The sequence below is a fragment of the Vombatus ursinus genome, unplaced genomic scaffold (genome assembly GCF_900497805.2).
Source record: "Vombatus ursinus unplaced genomic scaffold, bare-nosed wombat genome assembly UNPS02011572.1, whole genome shotgun sequence".
NCBI lineage: Eukaryota > Metazoa > Chordata > Mammalia > Diprotodontia > Vombatidae > Vombatus > Vombatus ursinus.
In genome coordinates this window covers 723,750-747,448 of record NW_020951350.1, presented here as the reverse complement: position 1 = coordinate 747,448, position 23,699 = coordinate 723,750, and the positions used below count along the sequence as shown (strand labels likewise).

At 38.3% G+C, this 23,699-nt stretch overlaps 1 protein-coding gene across 4 annotated transcripts in view; it reads right to left on the bottom strand.

Annotated features, from left to right (window-relative positions):
• SYNE3 (spectrin repeat containing nuclear envelope family member 3) overlaps positions 1-23,699 on the bottom strand; it is a 175,226-nt gene that overhangs the window by 10,255 nt on the left and 141,272 nt on the right. For 3 of the 4 annotated variants that reach the window (XM_027856572.1, XM_027856575.1, XM_027856574.1), the window contains one exon: positions 22,668-22,706. The exons of the other annotated variant lie outside the window; for it this stretch is intronic. In XM_027856572.1, the coding sequence (XP_027712373.1) occupies positions 22,668-22,706 (39 nt within the window). The remainder of the gene's footprint in view (positions 1-22,667; positions 22,707-23,699) is intronic. 4 annotated transcript variants of the gene reach the window in all.

The window sequence follows — 23,699 nt, the reverse complement described above, 5'->3', positions numbered from 1 at the left end:
GGGAAGTCAGGTTCTGGTGCTCTATAATAGTCAGACTTATCCACCAAGGGAACATACTGCTTTGGTAGGTAGTGATTTCCCTGTCACTAGAGATATTAACACAACAGTTTGATGATCATCTGTCAAGGATTTTACACAGGGGATTCCCTTCTATGGTGGGTTGAGTAGAAGGCTGGATTACATGATCTGGACTACATTATCTAAGAACCCTGCCAGCTCTAGGATGTTATGATTGAACAAGTCTCTGAGTTGTTGCTGAGGAAAAATGGTTTAGCACTCAGTGGAGGAGCCCCTGGGATTGATTGGGTGAGTAATGCATGGTTCTTATACACCTAATGAACACTAGGCTGTCAGCTGACCTTATTTTGACCACAAATTCAGGAGGAGGAAAAAGTCTATTTTAGCAGCTGTATTATTATTGTCACATAAGAAAATATTTCCTGAGAGAACATCATAAATGGCTTCCCAGCAGCTGCCTGGATACTGCTTGTGTTTCTGACAAACATCTGCAGCGCACCCACTGCTTGGTTTATTTCAGTCCTGCCATTCTTGTAGACTGTCAGAATCTCTCCATTTGCTCTTTCTGATCAGAGCCCTGGTTTTGCCTGATTCTAATACTCCTACTTTCTCCCAATGGGAGGAAAGGGGGCAGACATGTTGCAACTTAAAACCTACAGTTAACGGTCTCTAAAAGGAAAGAAAAATTAGTAGATACATCATGTTTCTGTTTATATTTCCATTCCCAAAGCTAATGATCTGTTTGTTTAAGTGAAGAGTTCTGCCTTGACGACAACTCTCTAGTGAAAATGTATTTGCAGTTCACAAGTTGTGTGAAATGATAGACTCACTCATCACAGAGTGTCCAAAGCCACTTTAGTTATTCACAGCTGAGTTTTTCCTTCAGAGTAAGAAAGAAAACTAGACATTAAATTTATATTGGACTATGGCTCTTACTTTAAAAAAACTGTACTGAAAGTGTGAACTGTATAACTCATGTCCATTTTCTCCCATAAATCACCCATGAGGACATAGGAAGTGGGGGAGGGGAGGGAAGAAGAGTTCCACTTAATGAGCCAGGATGTTCATGTAGATCTCTTGACACTGTGTAGATGCTAATGGGGTACAAGAGATGTCCAAAAGTTATCTCCCAAGTCCTGTGACCTAACCAATCTACCACCTTTCCCAGTCATATATCTTTCTGATAATATCCTTTTACACAATTTCTCATGCATGATTCTTTGTTGGGACTTTAACAGTCTAATTGCAAACCCCCCCTCAATGAATCTCCAGTCATTGTACCTGGACTCATTGTTCAATTGTTAGCATAATCTAACCCCTCTTATATTCTCCCCATCCCATGAGTCTGAACTTTCCACTGTTGATGTATAAACACTGTTCACAATCCTGAAATTCTCATTTCTTTATGCCCATTCGCCCCAATTCTATCCCCCAATTTCCCACTCCAGATATGCCTACTTCTTTTACTGTGACCTCTGGAATACCTGATACATAATTAACAAACTTCTTTTCATCTGAAACCTCTCCCTTTCTTCTTCCTTCCATTTCCTATCAGTCTCTGAAACTTGGCTCCTTCCTGATGACACCACTTCCCTTTCTAATACTGGTTACACATTTTCTTATATCTCCACCTCCATTTCAGTGGTCAGTGAGAAGATTTGCCCCCCCCCACCACTTCTAGACTCCCCCTCTATTTTCATCATTCAGCAATCACTCGCCTTAGAAGTGCGCTCTATCTAAATTTGTCAACCAGTCTAGATCCTGATGGTTGTTTTCTGTTGACTCCCCTCACTCCCCACCCCGCTCAGGACATTATCTTTCCTTCCTCTCCTCTCTAGATTTTCATGACACTGCTCCTTCCTAGTTCTCCTATCTCTCTGACTTCTTTTCATTTTCCTTTGATGGTTCTTTATTGCTGTTGGATCTACTAAGCATGGGTTTCTTCCAAGACTCTGCCCAGCGGTCTCTTCCTTCCATATTATCTCCCTTAGTCATCTCATTGGCTTCCATGTTATCATGTATAGGTAGATAATGTCAGATCTATATATCCAGTCATACTCTATCATCTTAGTTCAAGTCTTGAATCACCAACTGCCTTTCGAACATATGAAACTAGATATCTGCAAGCATCTCAAACTCAACATGTCTGAAATAGAACTAATTATTCCCCCCGCCCCCAAACTTCTTCAGAACTTTCCTATTACAGTTCAGGGTGCTACCATTCTCCCAGTCAACCAAGCTCACACCCTTGTCTCCTCACTCCCATTCACCCCATATATTCGATCCATTATCAAATCTTATTTTTACTTTCAAAACATCTCTCATATGTATCCCCTTCTCTCTACTCATGCAGTCACTACCCTACCTAGTTCAGGGCCTCATCACCTCTTCCCTAGACTATTGTAATCTTCTAGCTATTTTCCCTGATCCCAATCATGTTCCTACTCCAATTCATCCCCCACTCAGCTGCCAAGGTAATTTCCTTAAAGCATGTCACACAAGAAAATCCAGTGTTTCTCCATTACCTCCATAATCAAATATAAAGTCTTCCCTTTGACATTCAAGGCTCTTCATAACCTGACCCCTTCCTACCTTTCTGGTCTTCGAATATTTTGCTTTCCTCCACAGCTAATATAATATAGCTAAACTTACCTATTTCTGTTCTCCCGTGATACTCCCTCTGTTATCTCATCTCTGGCTCTCCCTCATTCCTAAAATGGTCTCCCTCCTTAACTGCCTGGCCTCTTTAAGACTCAGTTCAAATGTTATGTTTTGCCGGAAACCTTTACCAGTCCCCTCAGCTACTGGTTTTATATACCTAGTTATTTATATGTAGTCTCCTCCATTGAAATATGAGCTCCTTGAGGGTAAAGACTATTTTTAAAATTTTTCTTTGTATCATCAGCACTTAGCACAGCATCCTTAATAAATGCTGATTGGCAGATAATATGCTGTAGTTACTCACACCCACCATGTGCCTCTCCTTTGGGTGACCTTCATCTTTAATTCTTCAAAGGGTAGTATCCCATGATTCACAGTCCTATAGCAACACTGGAAGAATATTGATGCTAAATAGATAGGGTCTTTGTTTAGGAAGAAGCTTAAGGTCATTAAAAGAACTGTACAATTTCTGAAAGGCTATTTAGTTCATTTTTCTTCCATTGAACTCTGATTGCATTTATTATCCATCTAGTATGTCTGTCCAAATTACCCTCATGACACAGCTCATGCACTACCTTCTATAGCAAGTCTTTCCTAATCATCTCAGCAAATTGTGCTGTTCTCCAAATTACCTTGTTTTTATATTGTTTATGTTATGTACATATTTATGTAAAAACAACTAGGTAGCACAGTGGATATGGCACTGGACCTCAAGTCAGGAAGACTGGAGTTCAAATCTTCTTCAGACTAGTTACTAGCTGTGTGACTCTAGGCAGGTCACTTAACCTGCCTAATTCAGTTTCTTCATCTACAAAATTTAGATGATAGCACCTACTTCTCAGAGTTGTTGTGAGGATAAAATGAGAGAATATTGGTAAAATACTTTGCAAGCCTCTCCTAATGCTATCATTATTATTATTATTATTATTATTTCTTCTTCTTCTTAATGCACATGTTGTTACCTCCAGTGGAAATGTAAGGGCAGGAACTGCTTCATTTTTGCACTGTGCTTGTTACTACTAGACAGTACCTGGTTTAACAAATGCTTGGTGCTTGATTGATTCGTGTACGTACCAAAGGCTACTCTGCATCTTATGCTCTGCCAGATCAGATGCTTCTGTATGATCTACAAAGGATAAGCAGATTGACACCTTGTATTCTTAACCCTTTCCAGGCACTTGTGTGGCTGCAAAGTTGTGGTTTCTTGTAAAATACCATTGGCAAAAGCCTGCCTGTTCCCTTCTCATGCCTTTAACAGGGACATCCTAGATAAATGTGTAGATTTTTCTCATAAAGCTTTTGTGGAGACGGAAAAGAAGGTATGTGGATAAACAGTTATTGATATTTTCTGGGTTATTTTCTTTTGAGTAGTAAGGGTTATGATTTTTTCTAAGTGTTTGGACTCCTTGCCTCCTCTGGTTTATCTTGTGAATCAATCCCTCAAATGCCTCTAAATTGTGCCACTCTAGTAAAGACCTGTTCTGTGTATACCTGGTTTAGTTTAACGTCTTTTCCCATCTTTGTTTTCTTTAGGGCAGCTTTTACTTCTAATACATTGGGGATCATGAAGTCGGAATACACATTTACTGGTTCTATTTTTGTTGATGACAATGAGTGTTTGTTATAGAAATCCTGACAGATCTTTTCCACTTTCCAGCACTGCAATCTGGCAGTCAAAATAGGTAATGATAATCTTGTCTGCAATGAAGGAGGCATAGGATTGAGGTGGAAAGAGGTTATAATCCCACTGTACTCTTTCTTGATTAGGCATCTTCTGTTTTCTACTCTGTTTTCTGGGTACCATAGTTTAGAAAACATATAGACAAGCTGGAATGTGTCTAGAATACAATGATTGGAGAAAGGGAGAGGGTAGCATTTATTAAGAGACTACTGTATGCCAGGGACTGTGCTAAGTACTTTATAAAAACCATTTCATTGAATCTCCACAATAACCCTGGGAGGTAGGTTCGATTATTATCCCTATTTTGTAGCTGAGAAAACTGACAGAGGTTAAGTGATTTGCCCAGGGTCACAGTCACATAGCTAGTAAGTATCTGAGGATAGATTTGAACTCAAGTCTTCACGACTTTAGGCCCGCTGCTCTATGCATTGTATCACACAGCTGTCTCACATGATTAGGCCACTTCTAGATACTGTGGGTACCACAGTTTTAAAAGACATCGATAAGCTGGAGCGTGTCTAGAATATAATGGCTGTGGTGGGAAGTATTGGGAACATTCTATCTAAAGTCTGGTTGAAAAAAAAAAACTGAGGAAGGTTATACAAGAGATGAGAAGACTTAATAATAGCTCACGTTTACATAGTACTTCAACATTCGTAAAGCCCTTTACAAATATTATCTCATTTTATACTCATAACTCTGGGAGGTAGGTGGTGGTGTTATTCCTATTCTACAAATGAGGAAACTGAGTCATAGGTTAAGAGACTTACCTAGAGTCACACAGCTAGTAAGTGTCTGAGGGCCAATTTGAACTCAGATCTTCCTAATTCCAGTTTCAGCATTATCCACTGTGCTACCTTGCTTCCTTAGAGGGGACATGATAGCTATCTTCAATATCAGAAGTACCGTCATGTGGAAGAGGGAATGAATTTGTCTTTTCTTCCAATAGTCAGAACTTGGAAGAATGGGTTAATATTTAGAAGTTACAGTAAGTGGCAGGTATTTGATGTAAGGAAAGCAAGACCAAAATTTCTCAGGAATGCAAGTTATCCAAAACTGGAATAGGTTCCAGTGGAAGCTAGTGCTTTGCTCTTCATTTCATGTCCTGAAGCAATTTTTTGGTGACCATTTGTATACAGTATAGCTACTGAAGTCCTTCCCAACTCTTAGATTCTGTATTTTATGAGTCTGTACACTAATGAAATCACAGACCAGGGTGGGCAACTAGTGGCCACATGTGGCCCTCTAGGTCCTCAATTGCGGCCATTTGTCTGAATCCAAACTCCACAGAACATAATCCCCTTAATAAAAGGCCACAGATTCCCCACTCCTGTCACAGACCTTTGAGGACTGAATTTAAACTTCTTGTGCTGTCTCCACTAATCAATGCTTCTAGATACCTCCATAGTAGTTTTTGCCCCCATCTCCTCATAATGTCTATTCCCACTGTTACTATCCTAGTTTAGGCTCTCATTACTACTTGTCTGGTCTATTGCAACAGCGCCTTCCCAGGTCTCTCTACTTCCGCTCTCTTCCTTGTATTCCTGTATTCTTCCCCAGTCCGACTACCTTTGGAGTATTGTGTTTAATTCTGGGCACCACAATTTTGGAAAGATAATAGTAAGTTGGAGAGCTTCCAGTGGAAGGCAACCAGGACAAGGAAGGGATTTGAACGCTTTCAATATGAGGGCATGTTGAAAGGACTGGGATACTAGGATCATGGATTTAGAGCTGGAAATGCCTTACAGACACCGTGGAACTCAACATCTTCATTTTACAGATAATAATAATAATAATGATGATGATAGCTAACATTTCTATAGATTCTTCATGCCAGTCCCAAACTAATCTTCCTTATGCAAACATCTGGTCATATTACACCTTTGCTCAGAATCTACCAAAGATTACCTATTATGCTATCAAGTAAAGTCTTAACTGCTTGATTGGTATGGAAGGCCTGTCACAATCTTGTACAATCCCACCTTTCCAGCTTTATATCCTATCCCTTCCTCGAGTGCATTCTGTGTGCTTTGTCCCCTGAACGCAAAGGGCACATCTCCCACCTATGTAGCAATGATCACCTACCTTCCTGAACCTCTCTGTGTGCCTGTGTGTTTATTTCTACTTCCAGACTACAGTCTCCATGAGACCAGGGACTTTGTTCTATCTACACCTTGTATCTCTCTTCTTTATCCTCTTCCCTCAGGCAACCATAGTGCCCTATACAAAATATGCAAACAAATGTTTGCTGAATTGAAAAGAATTGAGAGACAAGATGGTCTAATGGAAATACCTAGAGTCCTAGATATTTTTGTGTAGTTTTAGAAGTAATTTTCCTTCTTTGGGCTGCGTCCTCTTCTTGTCCAACACTGGCCTAAGTGATCCTTAAAGTCCGTGGCAGCTCTAAATCCTATGATCCTGTGAATTGGTTGAGCAATCCAGGATTTGGCTGAGATGAAGATTGTGCCATTTCTCAGGACTCAGGCAGACCCAGAGAGCGATGGGATTAGGTTACTCACATGAGCTCACAAGGGGTGTGTGAATGCAACCTGTCACCTTTTCCATGCCAAAATCACTACAGTACTGTAGGAAAAAGGAAGGCTGCCTGCACTATCAAAGCCAGCTGTTCTAAAGTGGATGGAAATGAGAGTCAAAATGAGACTTTGGAAGAAATCATATTTGCTTAATTAGAAAAAGACCCCAAGTCAGTTCACATTAAATTTATCTTTTTTCTTACATCCCATGTAGAGGTAGCGACAACTGCCGATACAACTTAAAGTGACTTTAAAAAATAAAAACAAAAGGAGAGGCTGACAAAGCTTTCCTCATTTCTGAACAGGCAAAGTTTTAGGAAGGGAATCTTACATAGTAATATAATAATAATAATAACAACAACATCAAAAACAACAATAACAAGAAATAGCTAACATTTATATAGCACTTACTATGTACTTGGCACTGTGATAAGTACTTTACAATTATTACCTCATTTAATTCTTACAACAAGCCTGTGAGGTAGGTGCTATTATTATTATCATCCTCATTTTACAGATGGGGAAACTGAGGCAAGCAAAGGTTAAATGATTTGCCCAGGGTCACACTTCTAGGAAATGCCTGAGGCTGGACTGAATTCACTTCCTCCTGATTCCAGTATCAGGGCTATGTCCATCCTTGTTAAGTAACGTATCCTCGCCTTCTCTGAACCTCAGTTTGCTCAGGCAGTTAGGTGATGCAGTAGAGTACTGAACCTGTAGTCAGTAAGACCAGTGTTGTGAGGATAATAATTATACAGTGCTTAACACAGTGCCTAACACATATTGAACACTACAGAAATGTTAGCTATCATTATTATTATTATTATTATTATCTGTAAAATGAGGATGTTGAGCTCCACGGTGTCTGCAAGGCATTTTCAGCTCTAAATCTATCTTAGTATCCCAGTCCTTTCAACATACCCTCATATTGAAAGCATTCAAGTCCCTTCCTTGTCCTGGTTGCCTACCACTGGAAGCTCTCCAACTTACTATTATCCTTCTAAAATTGTGGTGCCCAGAATTAAACACAATACTCCAAAGGTACTTGGACTGCGGAAGAGTACAAGAGGACCACCACCTCCTTATTCTTGGAAGGTATACTTCTCTTAATTCAACCCAACATCTCATTAGCATTTTTGGCTATCATCCCACATCACATTGTTAACTCTTTGAGCTTGCGCTCCACTAAAACCCCACGATCTTTTTCAGAACACTTGTTCTTTAATCAAGCCTCCCCCATCTTGTCCTTGTAATGTTGATTCTTTGTGTCCTAATGTATGACTTTATGTCTATCCCTATTAAATACAATCTTAGTAGATTCAGTCCAGTGCATTAGACTGTCAGGATGTTTTTAGATTTAGATTTCAATTTAGATAGCATGTGAGCTATTCTGCCTAGCTTCATGTCATCTCCAAGTTTATTGTCTACGATGTTGGCTGACACTTTTTAACTTTAGTTTGTAATTTCAGTACTTCAGACTTGTGAATTCTTATTGGCTACTTATCTAAAAATTGGACTCTACTAATATCAGATGGTGTGGGGTACCTGAATCTCACTCTACCAATCAGATTTATAGTATACACTTGCTTAGCTGGGATCCAGATTATAATTATGAATATCATTCATTGTTTTTTAGAGATTGGGCTAGAAAAGGGAGATCTTTGCAAGCAGTTTGGGGTTGTCATATTTTTTACTTTTTTCCCCCTTTGTCCAGAATGAACAAATCAATTATTGTTTGGAGAAAACATACTTAAGTTCCAGCTCTTGATAATTATAAGCTCTTATACAAGTTTTTAGGATCACAAGACCATAGATTTAGAAGTCATTTAGTCCAACCAATTCTTTTACAGATGGAGAAACTGAGGCTAAGAGAAAGTATATGACTTACTCAGAGTCATAGGGCTAGGTTAAGTGTCAAAGATGTGATTTAAACCTAGGTCTTCTTGACTCCAAGTCCAGCATTCTATTCATTACCATGAGCCCTCTTAACCTCTGTGAGACCTTAAAGATCATTGCATCCCCATGTTATAGAGTCAAAGAAGCTAAATTCCTTTCTAGTTTTGGCACACTGTGATTTTGAGACCCTTGGATTATAAAGCAAGGCCATAAAATATGCTGGTTAAGCACCTGCATCCTTGACCTTGGAGCCAATCAAGTTAGTCAAGAAATCCAGATGTGTTCTAGTTTCTTTCATCATTTCAATCCCCAAAGTAAATGCCTTTACTTTAGATTACTACAGAGTCATACTTGAAGTAAAAATATAGCGCTCTCTATTTGCAACAGGTTTGGGAAGTATTATCTAATTATTCTGGATATATTACCACATAACCATTAAATGATTATGGTAAGGAACAATAATACCAGGATTTGCATTTCTACTGTGTTCAGTCTCTTGGGGATATTGTCCCACCTATCAAAACCCAATTCAGAGTTATGCAAAACAGTCACTGGGTGAATGAAATATTGACTGACCTTGTTCAAGGAATTGGTACAAAGACATGATTGCTACCTTCAAAAAGCTTACATTCTAGTAAGGGAGATATGACACACACACATCACTTTTCTTTTTTACACTCTTTTCTTTTTAAGGAGAGGGGTTTATTGTAAAGATGGAGGAGTGAGAAGTTTCTTAGCTCCCCCCTGCCACATACATATCTAATTACACAAACAGAAAGCCAAAGAAAACTCAGAAATAATGTGAAGAGAGTTAAAAAGAATCTGCCATGAAGTAATGTATACAGAAAAAAGCTGAAGATAAAATCACTAGCCTATCATTTTGTACATTTTCCCAGTGCTACCCTTCTCCACCCATAGCTCACATGTTGATGGAACTGGCTCAAATCCTAAATACCACTTTTCAATAAGCCATGCAGAAAAAAGTGTTTATATATATATTCCACTAACACATTCACCACACTAGTCTGGGCCCTCATCACTTCTCCCCTAGATATCTTAATGGCCTTTACTGAGTGGTTACTACTGGGTCCAGTGGCAAGATATAGATCAGGACAACTGGAAATGGAAGTTTTGTAGTAAATGAAAATGCAAGGTGGTACTCAAGGTTGGGCAGGAAAGCCAGTAGACCAAATAGAAAGGCCACGAGGACCTCACGCAGCAATGTCAGGGCAGATGATCTCCCACTAATGACTGTTGGGAAGAGAGTGGCGGCTTCAAAGGTTGATTCAGGATTACCTCCAATAGAATTGAGGAAGGGAAGAGGGAAGCATCCAGTCAAGAGAGGGTGCCTATCACTGGTAGTAACTATTCCAGCATGGCAATTGAGGCCTACTGGTAGGCTAAGGTAGAGGAGGGGAAGGTGGATAGCAGGTGATGATATTTTTTGAGCCCAAGCAACTGGCATTTACTACATGTTATTTAATCTCCCTAAGCCTTAGTTTCTCCAATTATAAACTCAGAGGGTTAGACTCAGTGAAGTCACCTCTGAGGTCTCTTCTAGTCCTAGCTCTCTGATCCTGTGATTCTATGATTCCTTTGGTCAGTCATAAGGACCATCAACAAAGGGGCTGAGACCTGCACCAGTGGAAGGAGAACCCAGAAAAATGAAACCAAAAACTTTGGAGGTAAAAGTGGTTTATGTTTCTATCATGCATTATAGTTACAAAGCTCTTAAAAATATATTATTTCATTTGAGCCGCCAACAACCCTGTGAGGCTGGTGACAGTGATTGAGATCACCATGATATCTACCATCACAGATAAGGAAACTGAGGCCCAGGGAGGTTAAGGTTTAGGTACTTGTCAAAGCTTATTGAGCCAATAAGTGAAGAAGGCAGAATCTGAATCAATCCATATTGTTTGATTCAGAAGTCCATGTCCCTAGGTGGACCAGTGGATAGAACGCTGGGCCTGAAGTCAGGAAAACCTGGGATTAAATCTGACTTCAGATACTTACTAGATATGTGATCCTCAGCAAGTCACTTAACTTCTCGAGGCTTCAGTTTCCTCAATTGTAAAATGGGGAACATAATAGTACCTACTTCACAAGGTTGAGTGAGGCTCAAATGAGGCAATGTTGGTAAAGTGCTTAGCACAATGTCTGGCACATAGAAAGTACTTAATAGACGCTTGTTCCTTTCTCTTCCTTTACTACGTTGCCTTCTCCCTATCTCCCTTAGTGTCTTGTACAGTGTTTTACACATAATAGACACTCAATAAATGTTAATTATGTTTAATGAAAATTTCAAGATTATATTACCATTTTTAAAAATGGTAGTTGTAAACATAGAGATAGGCACTGGACCTGTGGTTTCATTGGTATAAAGAACTCCCAAGGGGCAGCTAGGTGACGCAGTCAATAGAGCTCTGGCCTTAGAGTTAGGAGAACCTGAGTTCAAATCCAGCCTCAGACACATAACACTCACTAGCTGTGTGACCCTGGGCAAGTCACTTAACCCCTATTGCCTCACCAAAAAAAAAAAAAAAAAAGAACTCCCAGGTGAAGAAACTCTCTCTACCAATGCAGGGCAGAACCCTCTCTTCAATTTATAATGATTATCACTAATATTTATATAATACTTTAAGGTTTGCAAAGCACTTTATACATACTCTCTCACTTGATCCTTATAACAATTTTATGAGATATGCGCTGTTAGTGACCCCATTTTACAGATGAGGAAACTAAGACTGTAAGAGTTGAAATGATTTGCCTAGAGTCACTCAGCTGCTAAGTGTTTGAGGAAGGCTTCAAGTTCAGGTTTTTCTGATTCCAAGACCAATGTTCTACCCATGATACTCTTAGAAAGTAACCTAGAATGGGGCAGCTAGGTGGCACAGTGGATAGAGCACTGGCCCTGCAGTCTGGAGGACCTGAGTTCAAATCCAACCTCAGACCAAACACTTGACACTTACTAACTGTGTGACCCTGGGCAAGTCACGTCACTCCAATTGCCTAAAAAAAAAAAAAATGTAGCCTAGAGTACTGAGAAATTAAATGACTTGCTCAGGGTCTCAGAATTAAGAGACAGAGATAAGACTTGAACCCAGATCTGTCTGGCTTCAAGGTCTGCTTTCAGTCCTCTGTGCTATCCTGCCTCAAGAATGTAAATACACAATGCAGAAAGGAAATGCTTGTTTTATTCCACAAATTAAAAAAAGGAAAAATGTAAAAAGAAAGGACAAAGACAAGTTCTTGCAGGTCCTACTTGCTTGGAAAATCATTGAATATAGAAACAGTTTATGGAGTCTTCGCATGTTTGCTGAAGGCCAACATGGCTTAAATTTGAAGAGTCTGGCTATGGGGTGATAAAAATTTCAGCTCCTGAAAACCATCCATGAAGTCATAAAGGAGTTGCAATAAGTATTGGTAGAGAGAGTAGCTAGAATCACAGATCTTTGAAGTGTTGAAAATATTGAGTTATGGAAAATGTCACCCTCAATCACTGGCAATATCTGACATCGTGTTCATCTCCATATTTTCCCTAAACTTATCCCAAAAAACTGTAAACCTGAAACCACTACTCTCAAAAGCCTCGTGATAATTTAATTCAATTCAACAATCATCTAGTATGCAAACTTATGCCAGGCAGTGTGCTAAATGGTAGGGCCACAATGACAAAATAAAACAGTGCCTGCCTTCAAGGAGCTTCTATTCTACTGGAAAGATGGAAACACACACACACAAGCAAATACAGAATATATGCAAAGTATTTCTAGGTGAAGAGTAGTTTGTGAATAGAACTGGAGTTTCAGAAGTCACGATGGAAAAGTAAGAGAATGAATAAATGATTGTTTTTTGTTTTTTGTTTTTTGGTGAGACAATCAGAGTTAAGGGACTTGCCCAGGGTCACATAGTTAGTAAGTGTCAAGTGTCTGAGGCCAGATTTGAACCGAGGTCAAGGTTAGGTAAGGTCATGTCCTTCTGACTCTAGAGGTGGTGCTCTAAACACTGTGCCACCTTAGCTGCCCCTGAAAATTTTTTTTAAGCATTTAATAGATGCTAAGCCTTGGGATACAAAGAAACACCAAGACAGTACCTGCTTCAAGAAGCTCACAATCTAATTGGAGGAGGCAACACATAAAATAATGCTCTGCTACAGGGTAGAGAAAAAGGCCAGGAAGTCCTGCGGACTCAGCCTAGCTCAGATGGCAAGGCCCAGAGATCCTTAAATTACATTAGTAGGTCAGAGGACAGTGCCAGGTATAGAATCAGGGCACATGGTGAAGCCTGGCGATCTTCCATCTCACTGGAAGGAATAAAGTGAGTAATTCCCTTTTCCCCTTTCATTAGCTGTGTGAGCAGTCGAGCGGCCCAGATGGGCTCTGGCTACTTCAGCTGAGGAAGGGGAAGGAAGGTAAGCAAGAGGAGGGATGAGGTTGGTATGGATGGCTATGAGGGGAGAGCCAAGGAAAGGAGTTTGAGCCTAGGCAACTTGTAAGTCAGCAACGCTGGGGTTCCAAGTGGAACCCCTGAGCAACAAACAGCAGCTCCCATCGACAGAGTGTGTTACCATCTACATAGCTTCTCCTTCTCTCCACTGTTCATGACTGCATCTCATAAAATCACAGACAAGAATACACAGCCCTGGGCTTTGCTCTTGTCTCCTACAAAACAGCGTATGTAATATGGGGCCCTGAACTTGTGATACATGAATTTTCATCTTATCTTGCCCAGAGTCAGGCCACCAATATCACTTACTGGCCATTTCAAAACCATGCACTTATACTCTGTCCATCCTCCTTATCTTCTACAGCTGGGGCCTGACACATGCACAGTAATAAAAGTTAATATTTATATAGCGTTTACTATGTGCCAGGCCCTACGCTAAGTGCTTTACAATGATTATCTTATTTGATCCTTACAACAACCTTGGAAGATAGGTACTATTAATACTACCATTTCAAAGGTGAGGAAACTGAGGCAAACGGGTTAAATGATTTTCCTAAGATCACAAAGCTAGGAAGTTATCTGAGACTACATTTGAACTCAGGTCTTCATGACTCCAAGCCAGGCCCTCTGTCCACTGTGCCACCTAGCTTCTAAGTGTTTAATCAATGTTTTTCATTCACTTATTATGTAGACTAGACTTAAACACCATAATGATCATTACAAATGGAACATGCACCTTGTATAATGTGATGTCTATTTCTGCGGGTAAATGAATTAATTTGATCCACTCAAGGCTCAACCATGACTTTTAAATGTGATGAAATCATGTCACTGTGCTTTATTATTTTTTTTTTTGGCTTCTACTGATTACATTGATGACCTGGAACATTTAATAAATTCTACTGATTTTGTTTATGTAAACAATAAAACTGAATTTGTTGACATATCAAGAGAGCATAATAAGTTAGAATTAAGGGGGAAAATTGATAAATGGCTGTTCATTAAAAACAACTCAGCTTTTTAGTGCACACACAAAAACACGCACATATGTGCTTGTATATATGTGTATATGTATATATACACACACATACATACATGTATATGCATATATATGTATGTGTGTGTATATATATATATATATGTTGGCAAGAATGAATGTAGCCTTTGAAGATAGCATCGAACTTGCTGCCACCCAGTAAACAAACATACACAAACCACCCCAAGCCAAATTACACACCCATGAAAATGTAAACCTTAGGAATGTATACAATAAAATCATCTGGAAACAGAACATTTTTTCCCCACCAGTGTCTTTGCATTGAATGAGAACATGAGTCCCTGTGGAGACCTGCCAGGATCTCTAAATTGTATGGAAGCTGGCAAAGGTTTCTTTAATTAGTGTACAATAGCTCAAAACAGCTTTTACTCTACTTGCCCCATTTCTATCTTGGCCTGGCCCTAACAGGCTAATGGGGTTAGAAAATGGGGAAATTACAGTTTTATTTTTAAAAAAACCAGGATTCTTGATAAAACGAGGAGGCAGAATATGATGATGGTTACAATTATTAGATGATAGCGTTAGAGCTGGAAGGGCCCTCAGAGGCTATCTGGTCCATTCTCCTATTTTTTTTAAGGCAATTGGGGTTAAGTGACTTGCCCAGGGTCACATGGGTAGGAAGTGTCTAAGGCCAGATTTGAACTCAGGTCCTCCTGACTGGTGCTCTATCCATTGTGCCACCTAGCTGCCCCCTCTCCTATTTTATAGATAAGGAAAATGAGGCTCTAAGAGGAGACACAAGGAAGTTAAGTGATTTCCCCAAGGTCACACATGTAGTTATACCAAAGGCAAGGTTTGAACTTAGGTTCTCTGTCTTTATAGTGCATATTCTTACTCCTGTACCACACAGATCTAGGACTTCAAAGACTATTTAGTTTAACCCCATAATTTTACAGAAGAATAACCTAGGGACCAGAAAGGTTACCTGATTTATCCAAGGTCACATAGGTAGGAAGTCACAAAGGCTGGATTTGAGCTTAGGTTGTCTGGTACCAAATCCATGCTCTTTCCACTGAACAACACTGCCTGGTAACCAAGAAAAAAATCAAGGCAGAGCAAAAGAAGGTATGGTAGTGTGGGACCCTGCCCTGGACTTTAGAAGGTTGAGCTGTTGTATTAGATGATCTCTAATGTTCCTTCCTGAAATGATGTTTCATGATTCTAATACGACCCGAACCTGATCGGCTTGTAACCCCTCTCCTTTCATTCACTTTCTTTGTCTTGCTTCTATCATCTGCCTACCTGTCTCTCCTTCCCCTTCTCATCCTTGACCTTAGGCAAACCCTCCTCTTGCCTAGTATCAACTACAAAATGAGGAGCTGGGTTCATTTACCACCTAATTACGAACAACTGATCTCTTCAGGAAGATTTGAAAGCCAACCTCCACAACAAGTCTTGTGTTGCTCTCGGGATTTAAAGGAATGCCTTTGGATGTTGACTCCCATGTGTATTCACAAAGGGTTTAAGAGAATTGATCCCTTTGGGACACACCTAGAAAGAGTACAAACAGGAATTCTTAAATTGGTAGGACAACCTTGGACAAATCCCTTAACCTGTCTGAGCTTCACTTTATTCACATGTAAAATATGGATAACAATAGTAGGGTTTTTGTGAAGATCAAATGAAATGATGAATGCATAGCTGTCTATATAAATGTGAATTATTATTATTATTAAAGCTTATCGGTTTGGTTTTAGGATAAAAATGGACTAATGTGGATGATAAGGATGGTGCCTTGGTCACCCCTTCAGATTCAGAGACAGCCTTCAAGTTGGAGTAGAGGTCCAGGTTGGAATAGGGGCTTACACAATTGCTAATTCTGGAATTCTTAATCTGTGACATTACCTTTGGGACCACAAGTGAGTCACTTAACTTCCCTCAGTTTCCTCATCTGTAAAGTGAGCTTAACCTAAATGACCTCGGAGGTCTTAACTCGAAACCTGTCATAATTGCTGTATTACTTACCATATATAGGGTAATTTTAAGGAAGGCAGTTTGTAAACACTATGAAAATATGAGCTATAAATGTATGACCTGGGTATCTCTGTTAGACGAGTTCAGTAACAGTTTTTAAGGACAGAGTGCTCACAAATGATAATTTATGAATTATTTGGGGACTTGCTGTAGTACTTGGTCACTTGGTAAGAAAGAATTTTAGAACAGTCACCTGAAGAGAGTAATCTGTATGATCTCAGGGAACTGAATATATCTCACCAACTGAAGAATTCTTTCAAAATCTTAATCTATGAATGAACAGTGTAACAGAGCCCCCTCCCCAAACAGAGATGAATATGCTGCAAAATAGAGGTGAATAGCTGTCAAGATTATTCTAATTATAGATTACTTATCTGAGCTAGATAATGACTCTACTCTCATAACCACAGAACCTTAGAGAAGGAAAGAATCTTTAGACATCTGTATAAGCACATACATCTCTCAGCATGAGAGCTGGAAGATATTAGAAAAGCCTTCAAGAATACCCTTACAATGTTTAAGTTGGAAAGGTCTTCAGGGATCAATTAATTCAACCTAGATAAGATGTCTGCCTCCAGCTGAATTCTTTTTTATACAGTCTCTCCCAATTAGAAGCTAAGCTCCTTGAAAGCAGGAAATCTTTTGCTTTTTTTTCTATTTGTATCCCTAGCATTTGGCACATAATAAACACTTCATAAATGCTTTTTCATTCATTTTCATTCATTCTTTCACCAGAGAAATGAAGTGACTTTTTAAAATGTACACAGTGAATAAGAGCATAATCAGAAACAGGGCTAGAATCCAGGTGGCTGGTCCACTAGTCCAAATGCTTCCAGAATTGTAATACCTAAGAGTTGAAAGGGAACTCAGAAGACTTCTAGTTCAACTAGTATTGTACCAAATATTACAATATCCCTAATAAGTGGTCAGTCAGTCTCTGATGAAGACCTCCAATGAAAGGAATCTCATCACCTCTTAAGTTAGATCATTATACTTTTGGTGGCTGTATTTATTAGAAAGTCTTTCTTATATCAAGCTTAAAATCTACCTCTCTGTAATTTCTCCCTGTTGTTCTTAGTTCTGTTTTCTGGGGCCAAGCAGAATAAATTGAACCCCTGTTCCAGACAACAGTCCTTCAAGTCTTCCTTAAGTCTTCTCTGCTTTTAGTGATCACTACTAAGCATTCATAAACCATGTTTTTAATACTGTATTCTAGAATTTTACCAAGAATCAAAGTAAAGCTCCTTGATTTATTGCTTATAGATACCACTCCCTCTCTTTTTTGGACTTCACTTTCATTTGCCATGATCTTTAATGGATGACAGAAAACAGCTAAGTAATCACATCTTCCATCTCTTTCATGATTCTAGGAATTCACTGATTCCTGTCTCAAGTTTAGTTAATGTATAGACTTTATAACTTCCTTGTATAATAATAATGTATAACTTTATATAACTTCCTTAGTTTTGTAGAAAAAATATTCCTTTGGAAAAATACCAACCTTGTCTTCATTAAACTAAGAAAAAATAAACAAAATCAGATTAAAAAAAAACCAAATAAATGGACAAGTTTTCAGAATACAGTTTTGCAGATCCAAACAACCCTAGAAGAGAGATTGATTGGCCTACGTAGGAACCCCGGTTACTCTCTAGGTGTATGGCCATATGGTCTTACCTGAGTCAGGAATTTGAAAGGCCTGTCTTGTGACCATAATAACACATAAATGTCAGCAGGTAATGTATAAAAGACCAAATATTTGGAGAAATAAGCTGAGTGAGACATCTAGTTAGCATCATGGCTTTGCCTGTAGCTTGCCTCCTGATGTAGCACTGACTTCACAGGCCTAAATCTTTGCTCTTTCAACTTATTTCTTACTTCTCTCTTAGTTTCTTGTATTGTGGTGTGCTGAAGAAATCATGGCACCAACCCAGCTTGGCCTTATGGTTTAAGCTTGTTTGGATCCTGATTTAGACTTCATTCTTCTTCCTCAGGAAGGGACTATTCCTCCCTATGCCTTAGTATTTGCCTAACTGCTGGCACAGGTCACAGCCACATTAGGAACCCAACAATTCATTTTCCTCTCTTCAACCCTTGGAAAAAGTTGCCCCTTCTAGATCTACCCTTAGGGGCCAACCCTTATTATATTTATTGAATAGATCACATTTATACAGCACTTCTATCATAATACTTATGTGAAGTATAAGTATTACGGTTCCCATTTTATAGATGAGGAAACTGAGGCTTAGAGAGGTGAAATAAGCTGACCCAAGTCACAAAGCTAGTGAGTGGTTCAGTTGGAATGAGAATCTAGAATCTTCTGACTATAATTAAGTTCAATGCTTTTTTCTCTTTAATAAACACCCTCTCAACTCCCTCTTGTGGCCATAAGGAGCAGAATAAACTGTTAACTAGTTTTTAAAATAGTTCTTCTGTTAAACAATAGACCATTAGAATAACAGTATGCATATGGTCCATCCTCCATGTACTCCCATAAATGTACATTATGATAAAAGAGTCGTGAGTAATCAGGCTGACGAATAATGGCTTTTCTTCTCTTTCTGAAGAGTATGGGGATCAGTTTCCCACAACCTCCTAGAAAGCTGTCTTCCTTGGCTGTGAGAATGTATCGGTGGAAATCTGAGTTTGGATGAGAATTCAGAGTGAGATCTACAAAAATCTGTCCTTATTTCCCAAATCCGCTAGGCACATTTTTTCCCTTTTGAATGTCTGTGATCATTCTAACTAGAAGAATGAGAATATCATAGTCAGGGTAGAACTCAAGAGCTTTTACTACTTTGGGAATAACAGAAGTGGTACTATCCTAAAACAATGTAGGAAGCTTCTTTCTTTGATTAAAGAATCTTTTCTTTAAATCCTTTTTAAATCCTTTCAAATATAAATATAAAATTTAATATCAAATATAACAAATTAAATTTGTAATTATTTACATTTAAGTAAATGAATTTCAATATATAAAATGTCACACTTTTTAGTTATGACCTCTAAGTCTCCATCAAGATTCTTTGTCTACTCCTTTTCATTAATTTTTCCTTTTATGTGGTCATATTGAATATTTTCCCTTTCTATAATTCCATTAATTTTTCCAGATATCTTTATTTTTCTCATACTTGCTGATTTTAAAGCTCTATATAAATGTTGACTATTATTAGCTTAATCGCATTACAGTATTTCATTACAATACTGTACCACAATTTATTTGACCTTATAATATGTTATTGGCAGTATGGTTTAGTGGACAGAGATCCAGCCTTGGAGTCAGGAGACCTAGATCCCAGCTCAGCCTCTGTCACATATTGGCCGGCTGATCTGGGGCAAGCAAGTTACTGAACCTCTCAGTGGCCCCAGGAAACTCTCTAAGACTACAAGTTGCAGAACAGTAGTTGCTGATCTGCATTGGTAGAGGGAGTTTACACCCTGGAAGTTCTACTATCAACAAAATCAAAGGTCCTGCAAAACAACAGCAACAACAAATCTGGGTCGCTTCCAAGTATTTGCAATTGTAAATACCACTATAAAAATCTTTGAACAGATAGCTTTTATTGTTTCTATATGAAAGATGTACTTTAATACATTAAAATAAAATTTTCTGTGCAAGATATTTTAACAACAATTGAATCTATTATGTCTTCAGAGATGATTACTTATGTAACTTTACAGCCACATTGCTCTCCAAAAAGATTTCAACAATTTGCAGTTCTGCCATTAATGGTTGAACATAGCTGTTTCTCTACAACCCTGCCAACAATGAATTTTATTGCTTTAAATTATTTTCTCCAATTTGATGAGTGTGAGGTTATTTTTGTTTATTTATTATTTATTACTATCATTATCACATATTGTTATGTTTATTATATTGTTAATTATTATTTATTATTAAATTTATTGTTTGTATTTTCACATTTTTATAAATCAGTAAGCATTTTTACACACGATTAATCACAATTTGTATTTTCTCTTTTAAAAAGTTTCTTTGTAGCACTTGACCATTTATCCACTAGGAACTAGAAATTGCCTTTGCAAATTTTCAGTATTTCCATAAATATTTTAGATGTCAGGTTTTTAATCTGTAATAGATACCATAAGTATTTTCCCAATATGTTCCTTTGTTTTCACAATATGATTTTTGTTGTATTAAAACTTTTATTTTAGCTTATTAAAGTACATTTATATTATCCCTAACAATTCATTCTACTTATTTAATAGAAAAAGTCAGCTCCCCATTACACCCTAGATAAATATATTATTCCATGTCTTCTGTTTTCTTTATAGTTGTTTTTGTCATTATTTAAGTTTTTTGCTCAGCTAGAATTCACTGGGGTATATGGTGTGGGTCAAAATTCATTTCCTGCCAAATTGCTAACTAATTCTCCCAGTATTTTTGTCAAGTAATAAATCCTATTCCTCAGACTTTTATTATCTATAGTTTATTATATTTATTATCTAAAGTTTTTATTAAATACCAACATTCTGAATGTATTTGATTATATTTCAATTCCTTTCCTGATTCCCTTCACACTGCTGTAGTAACATATAATTTTGATAATTACTTTGAAATATGCGTTAGTCTTAGACAGCAAAACCATCTCATCAGCTTTTTTTTTTTCATGTACTCCTTGAGATTTTTACTCATTTGTTTATCCATATCAACTTCATTATAGTTTTATCCAGGTTTATGGGGAAACCAGAGAACTAATTTCTACGCTAACACCTATTGAAAACCATTTGTTCCTAAGGAATATAGAAAATTGGAATTGAAATGGACCTTGGAATCATAGAACCATAGGATGTCAGACCTAGTCTTAGATTCATAAACTGTTAGAACTGAAAAGGACCAGAGAGATTAGATTAGTAAATTGAGGCCCAGACAAGGGAACTGACTTGCTCAAAATCTCAAAGCTAATGAGAGTCAGGACAAGGACTATAATCTATGTCTACCAATTCCCATTTCAGGGTTCTTTCTCTCATATCAGGCTGTCTATGTAGAGGGACTATACAAGGTCTCTCAGCTATTTTTTTGTGATAGGCAGAATGTTAACATTAAATACAGATATCAGTTTGTGAATGACTAAACAAATTGTGGTATATAATAGAGGCTGTTATATAGTACAGTAGATAGAATACAAGGCCTGGAATTAAGAAGACTTGAATTCAAATCCAGCCCCAGACACTTCCTAGCTGTGTGACTCTGGGCAAGTCACCTAACCTCTGTTTGCTTCTGTTTCTTCAACTGTAAAATGGGGATAATAATGGCACCCACCCTCCCAAGGGCATTGTGAGGATCAAATAAGATAATTTTTTTTGTTTTTTTTAGGCAACTGGGGTTAAGTGACTTGTCCAGGGTCACACAGCTAGTAAGTGTTGAGTGTATGGTCTGAGGCTGGATTTGAACTCAGGTCTTCTTGACTCCAGGGCCAATGCTCTATCCACTGCACTACCTAGCTGCCCCAAATAAGATAATATTTTTTTTTTTTGCTTAGGCAGTTGGGGTTAAGTAACTTGCCCAGGGTCACACAGCTAGTAAGTGTCAAGTGTTTGGTCTGAGGCTGGATTTGAACTCAGGTCCTCCTGACTTCAGGGCTGGTGCTCTATCCACTGCGCCACCTAGCTGCCCCTCAAATAAGATAATATTTGTAAAGCAATTAGCACAGTGCCTGGCTCATAGTAGGCATTATAAAAATATTAGTTGTTATTATTATTATTATCATTGTATTGTTGTTGCTACATGAATGTAACGGAATAATACTGTGCCATGGGGAGCAATGAATGTGAAGAGTACAGACAAGCAAGGAAAGACTTACATTAACTGATTCAAAGTGAAATAAGTGAAACCAAGAAGCAATATACTGTACACAATGACCACAATAATATAAATGGGAAAAAACAAAAAAGCACAAAACTGAACACTATGTAATTGTAATAATTAAGCTTGTACTCAAAGAAGAGATGAGAAAATACATATCCCTCCCCTTTTTGCAAAGGTGAGCGACTAAGGGCATAAAACATTGCATACACTATCAGAACTGGTTGATTGTTATTCTTACTGACCTGCTTTTTTTCCTCCCTACCTTTCCTATATTTTATCACATGGGATGGCTTTCTCAGAGGGTCAAGGGATAGTTATATTTGGAAAGGAATATAAAAACAAAACATATCAATAAAAACATTTAAACCCTTAATTAGAGCTCTTGTTGAAATCCCACTTGGACAAAACTCCTACCAACATACCCTTATAGATTGTTTTTATAATGCAGCTCAAAAAAGGCTTTTTTAAAAAATCTTCAAGAAAGTCAAGGAAAAAAAACATTTCAGAGCAGATACTCCACATGTAACCATTACAGGCAGTACTATTGAAGTGAGTAGCAGGAAAGTACCATACCTTTCTGAATCCCGTTGGCTTCCCAAGAGGACTGTGAGCCTGTTGGTTTGTTAAGGGCGGGAGGAAGGGAGGTGTAAAGGGAGGTGGGGAAAGAAGAAAAAAGAAAAGTAAGTAAATTCAAAATCCCAACAGAGCCTACAATGGAATATTCATTTTGCTGGGAGAATGTTTCCTTAAAAATTCTGGTCATCTGGATAGCCTGAGCTAGCAGGTAATTTGATTTAATGAGCTTTTTAACACACATCAGGAGCACAACCCCGTGGGTCTTGTTTTCTAATAACGTAAATCCAAGGCACAGTTGCCTCATGCATAGCTTTGATTCTACTGACACCTCGTGGCCAAACTCACTACGCTCTTGGTAAAAAGGAAGGTCAGACAAAGAATGAACTAAGATGAAGTCAGAATGTAAACCATTGAACTTTAAGGTTCTTCAATATCTTCTAGTCCAATCTCTAACTTTACAGATTAAGAAACTGATTTAATTTAGCTCATACATTTAGTTAGTGGAGAACTAGGCCTAGAACTCAGGTTTCCTTATTCTCAATCTAACTTCTTTTGCACTGAATTAATCAATTCAACAAATATTTGCTGAGCAGGGCCCTGTAAGGGAAACATAGAGGGGGTGCTTGTTTTCAAAAAGTTTATAATTGTGGAGAGAAAATATATGTATGTGAGAAAAGAAGTCACAACACAAGAAAATACATACTAAATATCAAACGAGATGTATAGGGAGCTATACGGTTCAGCAGATAAGAGTGCTGGGCCTGGACTCAGGAAGACCTGAGTTCAAATCTGGCCTCAAACATTTAATAGCTGTGTGACCCTGGGCAAGTCACTTAACTTCTGTTTGCCTTATTCCATGGGGGAAGGAAATGGCAAACCACTCCAATATCTTTGCCAAGAAAACTCCATGGACAGCATTGGTGTACTATGGCCCACAGGGTCACAAAGAGTCAGACACGACTGAAGGACTGAATATCAAATGAGATGTACATTTGGATATACTTGGAATTTGGTAAAGACAAAAGTTAC